This window comes from Hemiscyllium ocellatum, chromosome 8 (assembly GCF_020745735.1).
Source record: "Hemiscyllium ocellatum isolate sHemOce1 chromosome 8, sHemOce1.pat.X.cur, whole genome shotgun sequence".
Classification (NCBI taxonomy): domain Eukaryota; kingdom Metazoa; phylum Chordata; class Chondrichthyes; order Orectolobiformes; family Hemiscylliidae; genus Hemiscyllium; species Hemiscyllium ocellatum.
In genome coordinates, this window is record NC_083408.1 from 116,933,122 (window position 1) to 116,953,567 (window position 20,446).

Consider the following 20,446-nt stretch of genomic DNA (forward strand, 5'->3'; position numbering starts at 1 on the left):
CAAAGAAATCAATTCTAAGCACAGGGCAAACTAAATTATGTATTTTCAACAAATAATTAAGACCATAAGACCATAAGACATAGGAGTGGAAGTAAGGCCATTCGGCCCATCGAGTCCACTCCGCCATTCAATCATGGCTGATGGGCATTTCAACTCCACTTACCCACATTCTCCCCGTTGCCCCTAATTCCTTGTGACATCAAGAATTTATCAATCTCGGCCTTGAAGACATTTAGCGTCCCGGCCTCCACTGCACTCTGCGGCAATGAATTCCACAGGCCCACCACTCTCTGGCTGAAGAAATGTCTCCGCATTTCTGTTCTGAATTGACCCCTCTAATTCTAAGGCTGTGTCCACGGGTCCTAGTCTCCTCGCCTAATGGAAACAATTTCCTCGCGTTCACCTTTTCCAAGCCCTGTATTATCTTGTAAGTGTCTAATAAATCTTCCCTTAATCTTCTAAACTCCAATGAATACAATCCCAGGATCCTCAGCCGTTGCTCTTATGTTAGACCTACCATTCCAGGGATCATCCGTGTGAATCTCCGCTGGACACGTTCCAGTGCCAGTATGTCCTTCCTGAGGAGTGGGGACCAAAACTGGACACAGTACTCCAAATGGGGCCTAACCAGAGCTTTATAAAGTCTCAGTAGCACAACGGTGCTTTTATATTCCAACCCTCTTGAGATAAATGACAACATTGCATTCGCTTTCTTAATCACGGACTCAACCTGCATGTTTACCTTTAGAGAATCCTCAACTAGCACTCCCAGATCCGTTTGTACTTTGGCTTTACAAATTTTCTCACCATTTAGAAAGTAGTCTATGCTTTTATTCTTTTTTCCAAAGTGCAAGACCTCACATTGGCTCACGTTGAATTCCATCAGCCATTTCCTGGACCACTCTCCCAAACTGTCTAGATCCTTCTGCAGCCTTCCCACTTAAGTTAAGTCCACCTAACTTAATACCATCGCAAACTTCGCTAGAATGCCCCCAGTCCCTTCATCCAGATCATTAATATATAATGTGAACAGCTGCAGCCCTAACACTGAACCCTGCGGGACACCGCTCGTCACCAGCTGCCATTCTGAAAAAGAACCTTTTATCCCAACTCTCTGCCTTCTGTCAGACAGCCAATCCTCAATCCATACCAGTAGCTCACTTCGAACACCATGGGCCCTCACCTTGCTCAGCAGCCTCCCATGTCGCACCTTATCAAAGGCCTTTTGGAGGTCTAGATAGACCACATCCACTGGGTTTCCCTGGTCTAACCTACTTGTCACCGCTTCAAAGAATTCTCCTTACTGAACTCTAAAATTGAGCTTAACTCAATTGTATTTTTTTGAAGGGGTAACAAAACGTCTCGGTGAGGGTAATGCTGTTGATGTGGTATACGCAGATATCCAGAAGGAGCTTGGTACAAGTGCCACACAATAGCCTTATGAGGAAAGCTACAGTTAGTGGAATAAGAGGCACAGTAGCAACATGGATCCAAAGGGTCTGAATGATAGGAATCAGGGAGTCATTGTTAATAGAAAGGTTTCAGACTGGAGGAAGTTTTATGTTGGAGTTCCCCAGGGGTCAGTACTGGGACCCTTGAATTTCTTGATATATATTAATGATCTAGAGTTAGGTGTGAATGGGGACAATTTCAAAGTTTGCAAATGACACAAAATCTGGAAGAATGATAAACTGCAAAAAGGACAGTGTGGAATTCCAAAGGCCATTGACATGTTGGTTAGAGACAAAGAAAGGGCATGTTTCATCAAGCATCACAGCCAGGTCCACACGGCCCAACTTGACCTCCCAGTCACCACCCATTTCAATTTTCCATCCCCCTCCCTTTCCAACATGACCATCCTTGCCTCCTCCATTGACATAGCAAATCAGACCATAAATTGGAGGGACAACACTTCATCTTCTGCCTGGGCAGCCTACAGCCCAGAGGACTCAACGTTGATTCCTCCAATTTCAAATAACCTCCCTTTCCATCCCCGAACTCTCTTCCCAACAATACCCCCCCCCCCTTCCAATCCTCTGATCAAGCCTTCATTCCAGCCATCGACCAGATTCATTCCTCCCATCAACCAACCAGGTCATACCCTGAACCTGTTCACCTATCCCCACCTCACCACACTGCTGCTCTCCCCACGCAAAACCCTCCCCCACCCCAACCCCTTTATCTGCAACTCCCCTTACCCTCACCCCCAGTTCTGAAGAAGGGTTGCACCCGAAACGTTGACTTCTTCACCTCCTGATGCTGCCTGGCTTGTTGTGTTTTTCCAGCCTCCTGCCTGTCTTCCATTGACATGTTGGAAGGACATGAAGAGATTGCAAAAACTAAAGGATCAAATAAAAGCAAACTACCGCAGAGGCTGGATATCTGAAATTAAAGAAAACAAATTAAAGAGTTCAACAGGTCTGACAGCATCTGTGGAGAAGGAAATGGAGCTAACTCTGAGTCCAAAATGACTTTCTTTGGAGCTTGCGAAGTTGTAACTTGCGAAAAATAACTGGATAAATAGTTGAAAAGAAAGAAAATGGAAAGGTAATGGGGAAAGAACAAGGACCGCGGGATTCTTTGGAAAGCTTTTCGGAGAGTTGGTCGAGGTACAATGGGTTGGATGTTTTTTTGTCTGTGTCCTGTATCTATGGACGGTAACAGTGAAGCTGGGCTCATCTGAAGCTCTGGTGCCAATGACCTTACTCCCACCTAATTTTCATTCTCTACCCTCCTGTCCTAATTCAGTTCCAACTGCAGTAAACATTTATAAAAACACATCCACAGCTACTTTATTTTTCTATACTGTCCTTCCTGTTTGTCCAGATTCCGGTGCATGTACATAATGCTTTGAAGCTTGAATCACATATAGCCAGGGTGGTTAAAAAGGCGTTTACACCCTTGCCTTCATTGCTTGGTCGTTTGAGTTTCGGAGTTGGGACCTCATGTTGAGGTTGTACAGAACACTGGTGAGGCCTCTTGGAATATTGTGTCCAGTTCTAGTCGCCCAGTTATAGGAAGGATATTAACAAGCTGAAGAGGGTTCAGAAGAGATTTACCAGGGTGTTGCTGGATTTGGAAGTTTTGAGTTATAGCGAAAGGCTGGATAGGCTGGGACTGTTTTCACTGGAGTGTAGGAGGCTGAGAGGCAATCTGATAGAAGTTTATAAAATAATGAGAGGTATAGATAGTTTTAGTGGTAGTTGTATTTTCCCTAGGGTGGGGCATTAAGACTAGGGGTACATTTTTAAGGTGAGAGGAGAGAGATATTAAAAAAGAGATGAGGGGCAAATTGTCTACACCGAGGGTGGTTCGTGTGTGGAATGACCTTCCTGAGGAAGTGGTGGATGTGGGTACAACTACAACGTTTAAAAGATATTTGGATGGAAAGATGAATAGGGAAGGTTTGGAGGGATGTGGGCCAGGAGCAGGTAGGTGAGACTCGTTTAGTTTGGGATTATGTTTGACATAGATTGGTGGACCGAAGCGCCTGTTTCTGTGCTGGATGACTCTATGACTATAGAGTTAAGCATCATGTTGAAACAATTCCCACCCTTGTTGTCAAATCCCTCTATAGCCTCTATCCTCTGCCTTTGTGTGACCTCCACCTGCCCACAACTTTCCAAGACTTCTGTACTCCTCTCTTTCTGACCTGTGGAGCATCCCTGATTGTAATTGCGCCACTAATTGTGGCCTTGCTTCCAGCTGCTTTGACCCTAAACTCTGGAATTCCCTCCTCAAATCCCACTGCAACTCATTTTCCTGCTTCAGTAGTCTCTTTAGAATCTGCCTGTTCGACCAAACTGCTGCTCACTTGTCCTGATCTCACTGTATGTGGCACGGTGTCAGTTTGATTTATAATCTACCTGGGAAGTGCACTGGGATGTTTTAACTCTGCTAAAAGCAGTCTAGTGTTGTAAGATGCTGTCAGTTTGGTCTGAAATCTAAAAAAACAGTATACGTATGCTCGAGTGAAAACCGCTGAAAGATCTACATAGAACATAGAAAAATACAGCGCAGTACAGGCCCTTTGGCCCTCGATGTTGCGCCGACCGAAGCCTACCTAACCTACACTAGCCCAATAGCCTCCATATGCTTGTGTAATGCCCATTTAAATGACCATAAAGAGGGAGAGTCCACCACTGCTACTGGCAGGGCATTCCATGAAATCACAACCCGCTGAGTAAAAAATCTACCCCTAACATCTGTCCTATACCTACCACCCCTTAATTTAAAGCTGTGTCCCCTAGTAACAGCTGACTCCATTAGCGGAAAAAAGTTCTCACTGTCAACCCTATCTAAACCCCTAATCATCTTGTACACCTCTATCAAATCTCCCCTAAACCTTCTTTTCTCCAATGAGAACAGCCCCAAGTGCCTCAGCCTTTCCTCATACGATCTTCCTACCATGCCAGGCAACATCCTGGTAAACCTCCTCTGCACTCGTTCCAGTGCCTCCACATCCTTCCTATAGTATGGTGACCAAAACTGCACACAATACTCCAGATGAGACCGCACCAGAGTCTTATACAACTGCAACATGACCTCAGGACTCCGGAACTCAATTCCTCTACCAATGAAGCCCAGTACACCATATGCCTTCTTCACAGCACTATTTACCTGGGTGGCAACTTTCAGAGATCTGTGTACATGGACACCAAGATCCCTCTGCTCATCCACACTACCAAGTAGTCTACCATTAGCCCAGTAATCCATCTTCTTGTTACTCCTACCAAAGTGAATGACTTCACACTTAGCTACATTGAACTCCATTTGCCACCTTTCTGCCCAGCTCTGCAACTTATCTATATCCCGCTGTAACCTGCCACATCCTTCTTCGCTGTCCACAACTCCACCAACCTTCGTGTCATCCCGCAAACTTGCTCACCCAGCCTTCAAGCCCCTCCTCCAAGTCATTTATAAAAATGACAAACAGCAATGGTCCCAAAACAGATCCTTGTGGAACACCGCTAGGAACTGCACTCCAAGATGAACCTATACCATCAACTACTACCCTCTGTCTCCTTCCAGCCAGCCAATTCTTAATCCAAACCTCTAATGCACCCTCAATGCCATACCTCCATAGTTTTTGCATTAGCCTGTCATGGGGTACCTTATCGAACGCCTTGCTAAAGTCCATATACATCACATCTATTGCTTTACCCTCGTCCACTTCCTTGGTCACCTTCTCAAAGAACTCAATAAGGTTTGTGAGGCATGACCTGCCCTTCACAAAACCATGCTGACTATCCTTGATCACATTATTCCTATCCAGATGTTCATAAATCCTATCCCTTACAATTCTCTCTAAGACTTTGCCCACAACAGAAGTGAGACTCACTGGCCTATAGTTACTAGGGCTATACCTACTCCCCTTCTTGAACAAGGGGACCACATTCGCTATCCTCCAGTCTTCTGGCACTATTCCCGTAGACAACGACGACATAAAAATCAAGGCCAATGGCTCCGCTATCTCCTCCCTAGCTTCCCAGAGGATCCTAGGATAAATGCCATCAGGCCCAGGGGACTTATCTATTTTCATCCTTTCCAGTATTCCCCAGACCTCTTCCCTACGTACCTCAAGGCCATCCATTCTAATCACTTGTGACTCAATATTCACATCAGCAATATTCACATCTCCCCCTGTTTTTCCTGAGCTTGGTCCTTTTGTGCTTCCCTGTAGCTGAGCTGCCTGCTCCCTTATAAATATTCATCTCCCCAAATCTTCTTTCTGTCACATAATCACCGTCTGAGGATAGGCACTGTACTCACCAACACCCTATCATCTCCCTGGAGTGCATTACAAGTTACAGCTTATGGAGACAGATAAACATTGTGTGATCATGTGACCAAGGTTCATGTTTATAAAATGACATGAGCACTACAAACCTCCACTGCACTCCAGGGCATGTAGCCTCTCTTAATCGAAGTTCTTCAGCTCTCTTTCCAATTTCCTGCAGGTCTTTGATGAGACAGTTTTGCCTTGTGCAGAATGCTTGATGTAACTCTTCCTGGGTGGCTCTGTGCTGCCTTCCCAACCCCAGCCTGGCAGCCTCTGACCTGCAGCCCAGTGAGGAAGCTAGATCCCAGCAGCAGGTCCTCTCACCAGAATTCCTATCCACCAAGCAAATCTTAGCTGCAGCCAAGGTTTTGTCCAACTCGAGGGCTCTATCCTGGAGTAGCCTGGTCTTCTCCTCCCCCTCCTCCTCCGCCAACCTAAGTTTATCATCCTGCAATGTTCCTTCTTGTTCTGCTTCCTGCAGTAACTGCAGCAACTGGGCGAGAGCTTGCAGAGCCTCCTCAGCGAGTTGTGCCTGTGACCCGATCTCCCGGCACCGCTGTGTGTGACCAACAGCTACAGCAGACACTGCACACTGATCCTCCGGCTCCAACATGGAACTGGCCTTGCTCAGTCTGCTCTGCAAGTCTTCACAGCTTTCAATCTGGGATTTCACCTGAGTTTGAAGATTCTGATGAATGAACCAATTACAAAGAATTAAAAGAAGAACTCAAACCATTAACGAGTTTTGAGAAGATTTGTAGCTCATGTTGACATTCTAGATGTAGGCTGCTCGCTGAGCTGGAAGGTTCATTTTCAGGCATTTCATCACCATACTAGGTAACATCTTCAGTGGGCCTTCGGGTGAAGCACTGCTGATGATTCCTGCTTTCTATTTATATGTTTCGGTTTCTTTGGGGTTGGTGGTGTCATTTCCTGTGGTGGTGTCATTTCCTGTTCTTTTTCTCAGGGGGTGGCAAATGGAGACCAAGTCAATGTGTTTGACTTGGTTTAACACAATGCCTTGGACCCCATTTACCACCCCCTGAGAAAAAGAACAGGAAATGACATCATCGGAGGAAATGAAATCACTACAGGAAATGACATCACCAACCCAAAGAAACCCAACATATAAATAGAAAGCAGGAAACATCAGTAGTGCTTCGTCCAGAGGCTCACTGAAGATATTACCTAGTATGGTGATGAAACATCTAAAAATGAACCTTCCAGTTCAGCAAGCAAACCTACATCCTCAAACAGTTAAAACGCTGATATGTATGTTTACACTGGGGAGAGTGTGGCAGTCAGTCGTTAGGTCAGTGTATTAAATTTGAATCCAGATCTGTTTGTATGACAGGACTGGTTTGAGAGGGTGAATGGCCTGCTCTCATTTCTAACATATTCAAGCTTGAAGGTTGTGGCTCCACGCTGAGGAGCTGTTTACAAAAAGTCTTTGGAAAAGGGTTCTCCCTGGGCCATGATACACTCCAAAGGCTGTTGCGGACTTACAATCAGTGCACAGCCAAAGGCATTTGTTTCTGACACCTCAACATATTCTGACCAGGAGCTTGTTGGTGAAGGTGGAGGGGTGCAATTAGGGGGATATAAGGGGAGTGCACCAAACTCAGGAATCACTGTCCAGTCTCTTTCCAAGTATCAATGAAAGAAATGGAGGGGACACAAGATGCAGGAAGCTGTGTTGCTCTCGAATATACTGTTTGACACAGTAGTAGAAGAAAATTCAGGGTAACTTTCTAAAAGGAATTAAATACAGTCTTCAACACAGAAACTGGCTATTTCACCCAAGCTCCGCAGTTCCTGCTCAATAGCATTGTAATTCCCCCTCTCCCAATTAAATACCTTCTAATACTGTCTCCTCCTATCCCTCTCCATGACTGTCAGTGAATCATGTGATTAGTAAAAGTCAGTGAGTTGTGATCACTATCACCAAAATGCTCTTTGGACTGTGGGAGGAAACCCCACACAGACATGGGGAGAAAGTGCAAACTCAATACAGACAGTCAGCCAAGGCTGGCATCAAGTCTGGGTCCCTAGCGCTGTGAGACAGCAGTGCTAACCACTGTGCCACCCCATCCTTTTATTCCTTTCTGCCTCACACGTTTACCTGAATTTCCTTTAAACACTTTGGGCTGAATCGTACAGCCAGGAAGAGAGAGCTAAGAAGATCCAGGAGGGACAAAAGAAGTAATTGGCGGATAAGATCAAGGAAAACCTTAAGGCTTTCTATAGTTATATCAGAATTAAAAGAATGACTAGAATAAGATAAGGGCCAATCAAGCATAGTAGTGGGAAGTTGTATGTGGAGTCAGAGGAGATGGGGAAGTGCTAAATGACTACTTTTCGCCAGTATTCACGCTAGAAAAAGACAATGTGGTCGATGAGAACATTGAGATACAAGCTACTAGACTAGATGGGATTGCATCAGGAGGAGGTGTTAGCAATTCTGTAAAATGTAAAAATAGATAAGTCCCCTGGTCTGGATGGGATTTATCCTAAAATTCTCTGGAAAGCCAGGGAAGAAATTGCAGAGCCATTTGCTTTGATCTTTATGTCACCATTGTCTACAGGAATAGCACCAGAAGACTGGAGGATAGCAAATATTATTCCTTTGTTCAAGAACGGGAGGATAGACAACCCAGGTAATTATGGGCCAGTGAACCGTACTTCAGTTGTGGGTAAAGTGTTGGAAAGGGTTATAAGAGATAGGATTTATAATCATCTAGAGAGGAATAATTTGATTAGGGATAGTCAACATGGTTTTGTGAAGGGTAGGTCGTGCCTCACAAACTTTATTGAGTTCTTTTGAGGTGGTGACCAAACAGGTGGATGAGGGTAAAGTGGTTGATGTGGTGAATATGGATTTCAGTAAGGGGTTTGATAAGGTTCCCCACGGTAGGCTGTTGCACAAAATACGGAGCCCTGGGATTGAGGGTGATTTAGCGATTTGGATCGAAAATCTGAAAGAAGACAGAGGATGGTGGTTGATGGGAAATAGCCATCCTGGAGTTCACTTACCAGTGGGGTACCACAAGGATCTGTTTTGGGTCCATTGCTGTTTGTCATTTATATAAATGACCTGGATTAGAGCATAGAAGGATGGTTTCGTAAATTTGCAGATGACACTAAAGTTGTGGATAGTGCTGAAGGATGTTGTAGGTTACAGAGGGACATAGATAAGCTGCAGAGCTGGGCTGAGAGGTGGCAAATGGAGTTTAATGCGGAAAAGTGTGAGGTGATTACCGCTAATGGAGTCAGGTTTTTACCGCTAATGGAGTCAGGTGTTACTAGGGGACATAGCTTTAAATTAAGGGGTGGTAGGTATAGGACCGATGTTAGGGGTAGATTCTTCACACAGCGGGTTGTGAGTTCATGGAATGCCCTGCCCGTATCAGTGGTGAACTCTCCTTCTTTATGGTCATTTAAGCGGGCATTGGATAGGCATTTGGAAGTTATTGGGCTAGTATAGGTTAGGTAGGATTCGGTCGGCGCAACATCGAGGGCCGAAGGGCCTGTACTGCGCTGTATCCTTCTATGTTCTATGATTCACTTTGGAAGGAATAACAGGAATGCAGAGTACTGGGCCAATGGTAAGATCCTTAGTAGTGTAGATAAGCAGAGAAATCTCAGTGGCTGGGTGCATAGATCCTTGAAATTTGCCACCCAGGTTAATAGGTTGTTAAGAGGCATACAGTGTGTTAGCTTTTATTGGTAGAGGGATTGAGTTTTGGAACCATGAGGTCACGCTGCAGCTGTACAAAACTGTGGTGCAGCCACACTTGGGAGTATTATGTACTGCTCTGGTCACTGCATTACAGGAAGGATGTGGAAGCTTTGGAAAGGAGGAGATTACTAGATTGTTGTCTGGCATGGAAGGAAGGTAAAAACAAGGACAGCAGATGCTGGAAACCAGAGCCTAGATTAGAGTGGTGCTGGAAAAGCACAGCAGGTCAGGCAGCATCTGAGGAGCAGGAAAATCAACGTTTCGGGCAAAAGTCCTTCATCAGGAATCGAGGCAGGCTGCAGGCAGAGTGGAGAGATAAATGAGAGGGGGGTGGGGGTGGGGAGAAAGTAGCATAGAGTACAATAGGTGAGTAGGGGTGGGGATGGGGATGAAGGTGATAGGTCAGAGAGGAGGGTGGAGTGGATAGGTGGAAAAGAAGATAGGCAGGTAGCACAGGTCATGGGGACGGTGCTGAGCTGAAGGTTGGAGCCGGGGTGAGGTGGGGGAAGGGGAAATGAGGAAACTGAAATCCACATTGATGCCCTGGGGTTGAAGTGTTCCGAGGCGGAAGATGAGGCGTTCTTCCTCCTGGCGTTGGGTGGTGAGGGAGCGGTGGTGAAGGAGGCCCAGGACCTGCATGTCCTCGGCAGAGTGGGAGGGGGAGTTGAAATGTCGGGCCACGGGGCGGTGTGGTTGATTGGGGCGGGTGTCCCAGAGATGTTCCGTAAAGCGCTCTGCTAGGAGGCGTCCAGTCTCCCCAATGTAGAGGAGACCGCGGCACGGTGGTACAGTGGTTAGCACTGCTGCCTCACAGCACCTGAGACCCGGGTTCAATTCCCGACTCAGGCGACTGACTGTGTGGAGTTTGCACATTCTCCCCGTGTCTGCGTGGGTTTCCTCCGGGTGCTCCGGTTTCCTCCCACAGTCCAAAGATGTGCAGGTCAGGTGAATTGGCCATGCTAAATTGCCCGTAGTGTTAGGTAGGGGTAAATGTAGGGGTATGGGTGGGTTTCGCTTCGGTGGGTCGGTGTGGACTTGTTGGGCCGAAGGGCCTGTTTCCACACTGTAAGTCTAATCTAAACCGCATCGGGAGCAACGGATACAATAAATGATATTAGTAGATGTGCAGGTAAAACTTTGATGGATGTGGAAGGCTCCTTTGGGGCCTTGGATGGAGGTGAGGGAGGAGGTGTGGGCACAGGTTTTGCAATTCCTGCGATGGTAGGGGAAGGTGCCAGGATGGGAGGGTGGGGGTTGTAGGGGGGTGTGGACCTGATCAGGTAGTCACAGAGGGAATGTTATTTGTGGAAAGTGGAAAGGGGTGGGGAGGGAAATACATCCCTGGTGGTGGGGTCCGTTTGGAGGTGGCGGAAATGTCGTCAGATGATGTGGTTTATGTGGTTATGCTGGTAAGGAAGGAAGGTCTTGGCACAGGTTTAGGGTGAGAGGGGAAAGATATAAAAGGGACCTAAGGGGCAATTTTTCCACACAGAGAGTGGTACATATATGGAATGAGCTGCCAGAGGAAGTGGTGGAGGCTGGTACAATTGCAACATTTAAGAGGCATTTGGATGGGTATATGAATAGGAAGGGTTTGGAGGGATATGGGCCGGATGCTGGCAGGTGGGAATAGATTGGGTTGGGATATCTGGTCGGCATGGACTGGTTGGACCAAAAGGTATGTTTCCGTGCTGTACATCTCTATGACTCTATGACTATAGTTAGAGAGAAGAAGGTTGAGGGATGGCCTAATTGAGACATATAAGATCATGAGACAGTTAGATAGGTTGGACTGTGAGAGCCTTTTCCCTTGGATGGCATTGGCTAGCACTAGGGGACATAGCTTTAAACCAAGGGGATGATAGATACAGGACGGATGTCAGAGGTAGTTTCTTTACTCGGAGAGTAGTGGGGCATGGAACAGCCTGCCTGCAACAGTCGTAGACTCGCCAATTCTAAGGGCATTTAAATTGTCATTGGATAGGCATATGCACAAGAGTGGAATAGTTAGATAGGCTTCAGATTGGTTCCACAGGTCAGCACAACATCGAGGGCCAAAGGGCCTGTACCACACTGTCATGTTCTATGTTCTACTTTGGCTCAGTGTAGTTTTGTCAAGTTGCATGCAGGGTTTCTTGTGAAATCAAGAGGGACTTCTCATCATATCTCACTAAACTTGCCTCATTGACTACTTAACCCATCTCAATGGTCCCCCTCACCCAATTCTAACATGCAGTATACCTGGAACACCTCACCACTGCTGGGGTATCTCGGAACAGACTGGAATCCTTGGCACTGGTGCCATCTTTGAGTGGGGTGGTCCCTGAGCACACAGTGCCCTTGCGGCAGTGTTTACAATGACAGTTACCAGAGCAACCCGAGCAGCAGCATAGAAGGGCAGAGTGTCCTGAAACTGTTGCTGGAAAAGCACAGCAGGTCAGGCAATGTCTGAGGAGCAGGAGAATCGGCATTTTAGGCATAAGCCCTTCATCATGTCCCTCTGGGATACACTTGTCCGTTTCATAATCACCAACAGCATCACCACTCTCCTCAGCACCTTCCCATGTAACCGCAGACGGTGGCCATTTTAGATTAGATAACTTTCAGTGTGGAAACAGGCCCTCTCACCCAACAAGTCCACACGGACCCTCCGAGAGCAACCCACCCAAACCCATTCCCCTACATTTACCCATTCATCTAACACTATGGACAATCCAATTCACCTGACCTGCACATCTTTGGACTGTGGGAGGAAACTGCAGCACTCGGAGAAAACCCACGCAGACACGGGGAGAATGTACAAACTCCACACAGACAATTGCCTGAGGTGGGAATTGAACCTGGGTCCCTGGGGCCGTGAGGCAGCAGTGCTAACCACTGAGCCACCGTGCCATCCTTTTAACATAGTGTCCTGCTCACATGCTCACATGTCTGTCCTCGGCATGCTGCAGTCTTCCTGTAAACACAGTGCAAACTGGAGGAACAACATCTCATCTTCAGACAAGGCACTTTACAGCCTTGTGGACTTCATATTGAGTTCAACACCTTTAACTTGTGAACCATTTCTTCTCTTTTTTTTAGAGTCAGAGTCAGAGAGATGTACAGCATGGAAATAGACCCTTCACTCCAACTCATCCATGCCGACCAGACTTGACTAATCTAAACCCTTCTATTCATTTACCCATCCAAATGCCTCTTAAATGTTGCAATTGCACCAGCCTCCACCACTTCCTCTGGCAGCTCATTCCATACACGTACCACCCTCTATGCAAAAATGTTGCCCCTTAGGTCTCTTTCATATCTTTCCCCTCTCACCCTAAACCTATGACCTCTAGTTCTGGACTCCCCGACCCCAGGGAAAAGACTTTGTCTAATTATTCTATCCATGACCGTCGTGATGTTATAAACTTCTACAAGGTCACCCCTGAGAGTCCGACGCTCCAGGGAAAACAGCCCCAGCCTGTTCAGCCTCTCCCTGTAGCTCAAACCCTCCAACCCTGGCAACATCCTTTTCTGAACCCTTTCAAGTTTCACAACATCTTTCAGATAGGAAGGAGACCAGAATTGCACGCAATATTCCAACAGTGGCCGAACCAATGTCCTCTACAGCTGCAACATGACCCCCAACTCCTGTACTCAATACTCTGGCTAATAAAGGAAAGCAAACCAAACTCCTACCTACCTGTGACTCCACTTTCAAGGAGCTATGGACCTACACTCCAAGGTCTCTTTGTTCAGCAAAACTCCCTCGGACCTTGCCATGAAGTATGGGTGGCACACTGGCTCAGTGGTTAGCACTGCTGTCTCACAGTACTAGGGACCTAGGTTCAATTCCCGCCTTGTGTGAATGTCTGTGTGGAGTTTGCACATTCTCCCTATGTCTGTGCGAGTTTCCTCTGGGTGCTCTGCTTTCCTCCCACAATCCAAAGATATGCAGGTCAGGTGAATTGGTCATGCTAAATTGCCTGTAGTGTTAAGCTGCATTAGCCAGGGGTAAATATAGAGTGGGGAATGGATCTGGGTGGGTTACTCTTCAGAGGGTCAGTGTGGACTTGTTGGGCCAAATGGGTTATTTCCATACTGTAGGGAATCTAATCTATGTATAAGTCCTGCTCTGATTTGCTTTTCCAAATTGCAGCACCTTGTATTTATCTAAATTAAACTCCATTTGCCGTTTCTCAACCCATTGGCCCATCTGATCAAGATCCCATTGTGATCTGAGGTAACCTTCTTCGCTGTTCACTACACCTCCAATTTTGGTGCCATCTGCAAGCTTACTAACTCTACCTCTTATGTTCACATCCAAATCATTTATACAAATGATGAAAAATAGTGGACCCAGCACCGATCCTTGTGGCACTCCACTGGTCACAGGCCTCCAGTCTGAAAAACAACCCTCCACCACCACTCTCTGTCTTCTACCTTTGAGCCAGTTCTGCATCCAAATGGCTAGTTCTCCCTGTATTCCATGAGATCTAACCTTGCTAATCAATCTCCCATGAGGAACCTTGTCAAACACCTCACTGAAGTCCATATAGGTCATATCCAGCGCTCTGCCCTGATCAATCTTCTTTGTTACTTCGTCAAAAAACTCAATCAAGTTCATGAGACATGATCTTAGTTTGTTATCATGCCCTCACTGCTCCCCCCCCCACCACCACCCCCCAAATCCCACTTACTGTCTTTTCAAGTCTGGCAGAAGACATACCATTGTTCTGCCAGTCTCACATTGCGATCCCTTAATCTGAACTATCAATATCGTTACTCCCCCAATACACAACAGCCACCAACTGCTCCCCTGCTCCCTCCCACCCCCATCCCCCCCAACTATATCATCAATTTGCTCACTCCACACTTCAGCTCAGATGGAAACACTAGCTTGCTCTCTCCCCTTGGATGCTGCCTGATGCTGTGATCTCCAGCACTTGCTGTTTTCAGTACAGATTCCAGCATCTGCAGTCATTTGTTCCTAAAACAAAACCTCTGAGTTTGGCATCTCTTTGATAAATCTTCTCAGCATCTTTACCCATTATCTTTAACAAGAAGAAGTCAGGCTGTTGATGGTGGTCTAGATGTGGTTTCTAAGCATGGATCTACACAGATTTAATGTAATGTTGCTATTTTTAGTGATTTGTGGTCAGTAATTCTGGATATCAGGTAGAAACTTGAAAAGAGAAATACACTTGTGCTCTTCCACATCTAGATCATTGTTCATCTCCCTCTTTCTCTGTTCCACCGCCAGGAACCATTCCCACAGCAGGATAGTTCCCAAGCTCTGGAATTCCCTTCCTAAAACTTTCTTTTCTTAAAGACCCTTTATCCAAGCTACAGGTTTGAATCCAGCTTTAAGTTCCAATATGTCATTATCTCTTACTCAGCATGAGATTTTTTCTGAATCATAATCCCATAGGGATCTTCTCCTATGATATAAATGAAAGTTCATTTACCTTCAGCACCTGTACCTCAGGCTCGAGCTTTAAGCTGAATCCTGTCAGGACCTTTGGCTTGTTTTGAAACTGTACCAGTGAGCTGTGTAATGACAGAATCTGTTCCTTCATTGATTCCAATGCAGTGAAGGCCATTCTCAGTGAAGTCTCTCTGTAACAAACACAGGATCAATATGGCTACATTGGCCATGGACAATTAATTCATCTCTAGCTAGGCCCCACATTTACTGCCCATCTTTCAATGTCTCAGAGGGCGTTAAGAGTCAACTCCATTGTGTGGCTCTGGAGTCACATGTGTGTGTCAGACCATGTAAGATGTCCCTCCCTAAAGGGCAGTAGAGAATCAGACAGGTTTTAATGACAATTGTCACCATTAGACCAGTTGTTTTATTCCAACATCTACCAAGGTGGGGTTTGAACCCAGACCCCCAGGGCATTAGGCTGGGGTGCTGGATTACAGCGCAGTGACATTACACACCCCCACCACCTACCCTCTCCTCATCATAGCTGTCTACCACTTGGCAGTCAGTCTCTCATTCGTACAAGTGGGGAGATGTTGCTGTCGTGGTAATGTCACTCGGCTAGTGAGGTCCAGTCTCGTAGTCTAAAGCCAGGGGTTCAAATCCCATCTGCCAGAGCTACAACCAAAGTACTGAGTGATTGCAGTTCTGAAAAGGGGTCAGGGGGCCAAAGGGCCCGTTCCTGTGCTGTATTGACCCGAAACATTAACTCTGAGTTCTCTCCACAGTTGCTGCCAGACCTGCTGAGCTTTTCCAGCAATTTCTGTGTTTGTTTCTGATTTACAGCATCCACAGTTCCTTCGGTTTTTATTCAGTAACTGCTGCTTGCTTTGACACTTCAGGGAAAGTTGGTGAACGTCAATGTCCTGGACATTGTGGAGAGGTTGGTCTGCTCCATTATATTGTATTTCCAGATGTGTATTTTACCTGGTTCTCCAGGACTAAGAATGGCTTCCTCCACTGGCATCACCCAGATATGACGGAGCATGTTGGTAATGTCATGGTGTGGAGACCCTTGCTAGATTTACTTTATTTTTCTCATCTTTTTGGTGAAACTATTTGTGAGGTTAGTGGTGAAGTCTGAACAGCTGCAAGTTTTAAAAGAGGAGACAAACACAGGCGTCTGCAGTTGGTGGTTGGTCTGGAAGATATTGCAACTATGTCACCATCTAAAGGACCCTGTGGACAATCGGGCATTGGGTGTTACCATGCCCCGGGCAGGCATCTGGTTGGACGCTGAATTGGTCGGGCAACCACAGGGAACGCTGATTAAAAAGGAAGGGAAACTGATTTTGATTGGCTTTGGCAGGTGTGGAGCGATTCTGGAATCTCCGGGATTAGCTGCTGTGTTTTCTCCCTCTCGGGTTTCTGTCCACTTTAAGAATCAGAGTCAAAGAGATGCACAGCACGGAAACAGACCCTTCGGACCATACTGACCTGATATCCTAATCTAATCTGGTCCCATTTGCCAGCACCCGGCCCATAGCCCTCCAAACCCTTCCTATTCATACACCCATCCAGATGCCTTTTAAATGTTGTAATTGTACCAGCCTCCACCACTTCCTCTGGCATCTCATTCCACAATTGTTGAATGTTCTGAGGAAGGAATCCCATCCTGTAAGAAATAAGTAAATAATTCTGGAAGAATTCCAAAATTGTTTACATTCACCAGTGACTTTGAAGTTATCTATATGGTTACATGCCTGGGAATAGCTCATTGCCACTACATCGATGACTGTATCGGCGCTGCCTCGTGCTCCCACGAGGAGGTTGAACAGTTCATCAACTTTACTAACACCTTCCATCCCGACCTTAAATTCACCTGGACTGTCTCAGACTCCTCCCTCCCCTTCCTAGACCTTTCCATCTCTATCTCGAGCGACCGACTCAACACAGACATCTACTATAAACCGACTGACTCCCACAGCTACCTGGACTACACCTCCTCCCACCCTGCCCCCTGCAAAAACGCCATCCCATATTCCCAATTCCTTCGTCTCCGCCGCATCTGTTCCCAGGAGGACCAGTTCCAACACCGCACAGCCCAGATGGCCTCCTTCTTCAAGGACCGCAGATTCCCCCCAGACGTGATCGACGATGCCCTCCACCGCATCTCCTCCACTTCCCACTCCTCCGCCCTTGAGCCCCGCTCCTCCAACTGCCACCAAGACAGAACCCCACTGGTTCTCACCTACCACCCCACCAACCTCCGCATACAACGTATCATCCGCCGTCATTTCCGCCACCTCCAAACGGACCCCACCACCAAGGATATATTTCCCTCCCCTCCCCTATCAGCGTTCCGCAAGGACCACTCCCTTCGTGACTCCCTTGTCAGATCCACACCCCCCACCAACCCAACCTCCACCCCCGGCACCTTCCCCTGCAACCGCAGGAAATGTAAAACTTGCGCCCACACCTCCACACTCACTTCCCTCCAAGGCCCCAAGGGATCCTTCCATATCCGCCACAAGTTCACCTGTACCTCCACACACATCATCTATTGCATCCGCTGCACCCGATGTGGCCTCCTCTATATTGGGGAGACAGGCCGCTTACTTGCGGAATGCTTCAGAGAACACCTCTGGGCCGCCCGGACCAACCAACCCAACCACCCCGTGGCTCAACACTTTAACTCTCCCTCCCACTCCACCGAGGACATGCAGGTCCTTGGACTCCTTCACCGGCAAAACATAACAACACGACGGCTGGAGGAGGAGCGCCTCATCTTCCGCCTGGGAACCCTCCAACCACAAGGTATGAATTCAGATTTCTCCAGTTTCCTCATTTCCCCTCCCCCCACCTTGTCTCAGTCGGTTCCCTCAACTCAGCACCGCCCTCCTAACCTGCAATCCTCTTCCTGACCTCTCCGCCCCCACCCCACTCCGGCCTATCACCCTCACCTTGACCTCCTTTCACCTATCCCACCTCCATCGCCCCTCCCCCAAGTCCCTCCTCCCTACCTTTTATCTTAGCCTGCTTGGCTACTCTCTCTCATTCCTGATGAAGGGCTTATGCTCGAAACGTTGAATTCTCTATTCCTGAGATGCTGCCTAACCTGCTGTGCTTTGACCAGCAACACATTTTCAGCTGTGATCTCCAGCATCTGCAGACCTCATTTTTTACTCAATAGCTCATTGTACAAGAGCTGCATGAAGGCTTCCACCCATTGTTTGAAACTGTTTAACTGAACTGACAAATTACAATTCTTTTATAGTCTTTCAATTTATCCCTTAACTGGGTCTGTCTGTCTGTGTCTGAGTGGGGACGTATGCTCATAGAAGATTGGATTTAAATCATGGATATTTATAATACTTTGGAATTCAGATTTGTACTCTAAAATTACAGTACTAATAATAAACTTAGTTTTTTTGAAGCTAGAAACGTGGAGTCCAAGATCCATAATGTTTTGCCAGGGACTCAGGTTCGATTCCAGCCTCAGGTGACTGTCTGTGTGGAGTTTGTACATTCTCCCCGTGTCTGAGTGGGTTTCCTCCGGGTGCTCCAGTTTCCTCCCACAGTCCAAAGGTGTGCAGGTCAGGTGGATTGGCCATGGGAATTGGAAGGTTAGAGGGATAGGGTAGGGGGATGGGTCTGTTTGGGACGCTCTTTGGGGGTTGGTGTAGAATCGATGGGCCAAATGGCATACTTCTACCTTGTTGGGATTCTATGACTCTATTTGTAGTCTGGTGAGGAAACGAGTGGGCAATTTTGAGGGAATATTTTAATTTTGCTGTGTTGCAAATGCAGTTGATAGGAAGGTTTATTTGATTTGGCTTGCTATTCCTGGGTCCTAACACTGGAATCGTAATCCAGACATTGAGAATAATGCTCTGGGGACATGGTTCAAATCCCACTGTGAAGCTGAGGAACTTAATAAATCAATTCATGAATCTGGAGTTGAATGCTCATGACAATGAAACTATTGTTTCAAGCTGTGAAACCCAACTGATTCACTAATCTACCATCCTGACTAGCTCTGGTCTGCATGTGACTCCACAGCAACGTGTGACTCCAGAAACACAGAAGAGGACCTTTGGAAAGGATTTCCTGATACTCCAGCCCCTAGATAGCAGAGAACTGCTTTCACAACCAACCATCCCCTCATCCTCTGGGTATCACTGTCACACAGATTGTACACTTTCCTAGTTATTTAGCTGAATTGGCCGCTTCTTCACAAGCTACCTCAAAATCTCAAAGTTTGGGACAACTGGAAGCGGCAGAGACAAACCACTACAAATGCTGGAGGAAACATCACAGAAGCGCTTCACAGGAGGCTTCCAAGCACTGAGGATGTCACCTAGACAGGGGACGAAACGTCTGTGACACAAATTCCCAGCTCGGCGAACAGGACCACTACCTCAAAATCTGCTAACAATTGCTGACTGCCTATCTTGGGAACTAGTAAGTCATTAATCCCAAACCTTACAGGCCGTTATATTGTATATCCAGTACCTTTCAGAAATCTCATTCCCTGTCTTTACGTTGTGGTCCTGTCTTTCAACGTCTGCCATGCTTCGATCTTCCTCCTCCCGAGTCTCTTTACCTTGCTGTGCCCTTTCACTGGGATCCACCAAGCCCAGAGTCATAATGTCAGCAAACCCCTAGGGAAAGAAATAGGACACATCCGACATTTTCAAATCCTGCACTGAGATAGGTTTAGGGTGAGAGGGGAAAGATATAAAAGAGACTGAAGGGGCGATTTTTTCACAGAGGGTGGTACATGTATGGAATAAGCTGCCAGAGGAAGTGGTGGAGGCTGGTACAATTGCAACATTTAAGAGGCATTTGGATGGGTTTATGAATAGGAAGGGTTTGGAGGGATATGGGCCAGGTGCTGGCAGGTGGGACTAGATTGGGTTGGGATATCTGGTCGGCATGGACAGGTCGGACCGAAGGGTCTGTTTCCATGCTGTACATCTCTATGACCCTATGACTCTATGAGATCACACGTTCCTAGAAGGATTATTGTCAGTTTAAATAGACTGAAGTCAGGGGACTGACCCTTCAGGGTGATGGTTCAGGTACAAACATGGGTTGAAATGACAACAGTCAATAATCTCTTCTGAAACATCAGAGGCAGTTTATGTTTAGAATTGCTAAGTGTCTTACTGAGACACTGTTCATGATGTGTCATTAAAGATAGCTTATTTTTATAAATAGAATAGAAGGGAGGGCAACAATTTGCCCCCCAGAGCCATCTGGTGACCAGAGTTTGAAATTACCTTGTGACTGTTTACATATGAAAACTGAACGGGAGATACAGGTACTGCCATTCACAACGGGAAACATTCTCTCAAAAATGTCATCAAAATCTCTGACAACAAGAAATACAACGTACAGGAAATAATTAAATAGAAAGTATTTAAAAACATATCTACATTATTTACAGAAGAAGACGAGTTTAAACAGAAGCTTCATTTCTCTTTAACTTTAGCAAGTATTTGATTGGTTAAGA

At 46.6% G+C, this 20,446-nt stretch overlaps 1 protein-coding gene across 3 annotated transcripts in view; it reads right to left on the reverse strand.

Moving 5' to 3' along the window:
• Positions 1-20,446, reverse strand: part of LOC132818445 (nesprin-2-like) — a 311,316-nt gene that overhangs the window by 287,515 nt on the left and 3,355 nt on the right. For all 3 annotated transcript variants that reach the window (XM_060829512.1, XM_060829513.1, XM_060829511.1), the window contains exons 2-4: positions 19,444-19,592; positions 14,969-15,119; positions 5,890-6,470 (exon numbers count right to left, since the gene is read on the reverse strand). In XM_060829512.1, the coding sequence (XP_060685495.1) occupies positions 5,890-6,470; positions 14,969-15,119; positions 19,444-19,592 (881 nt within the window). The remainder of the gene's footprint in view (positions 1-5,889; positions 6,471-14,968; positions 15,120-19,443; positions 19,593-20,446) is intronic.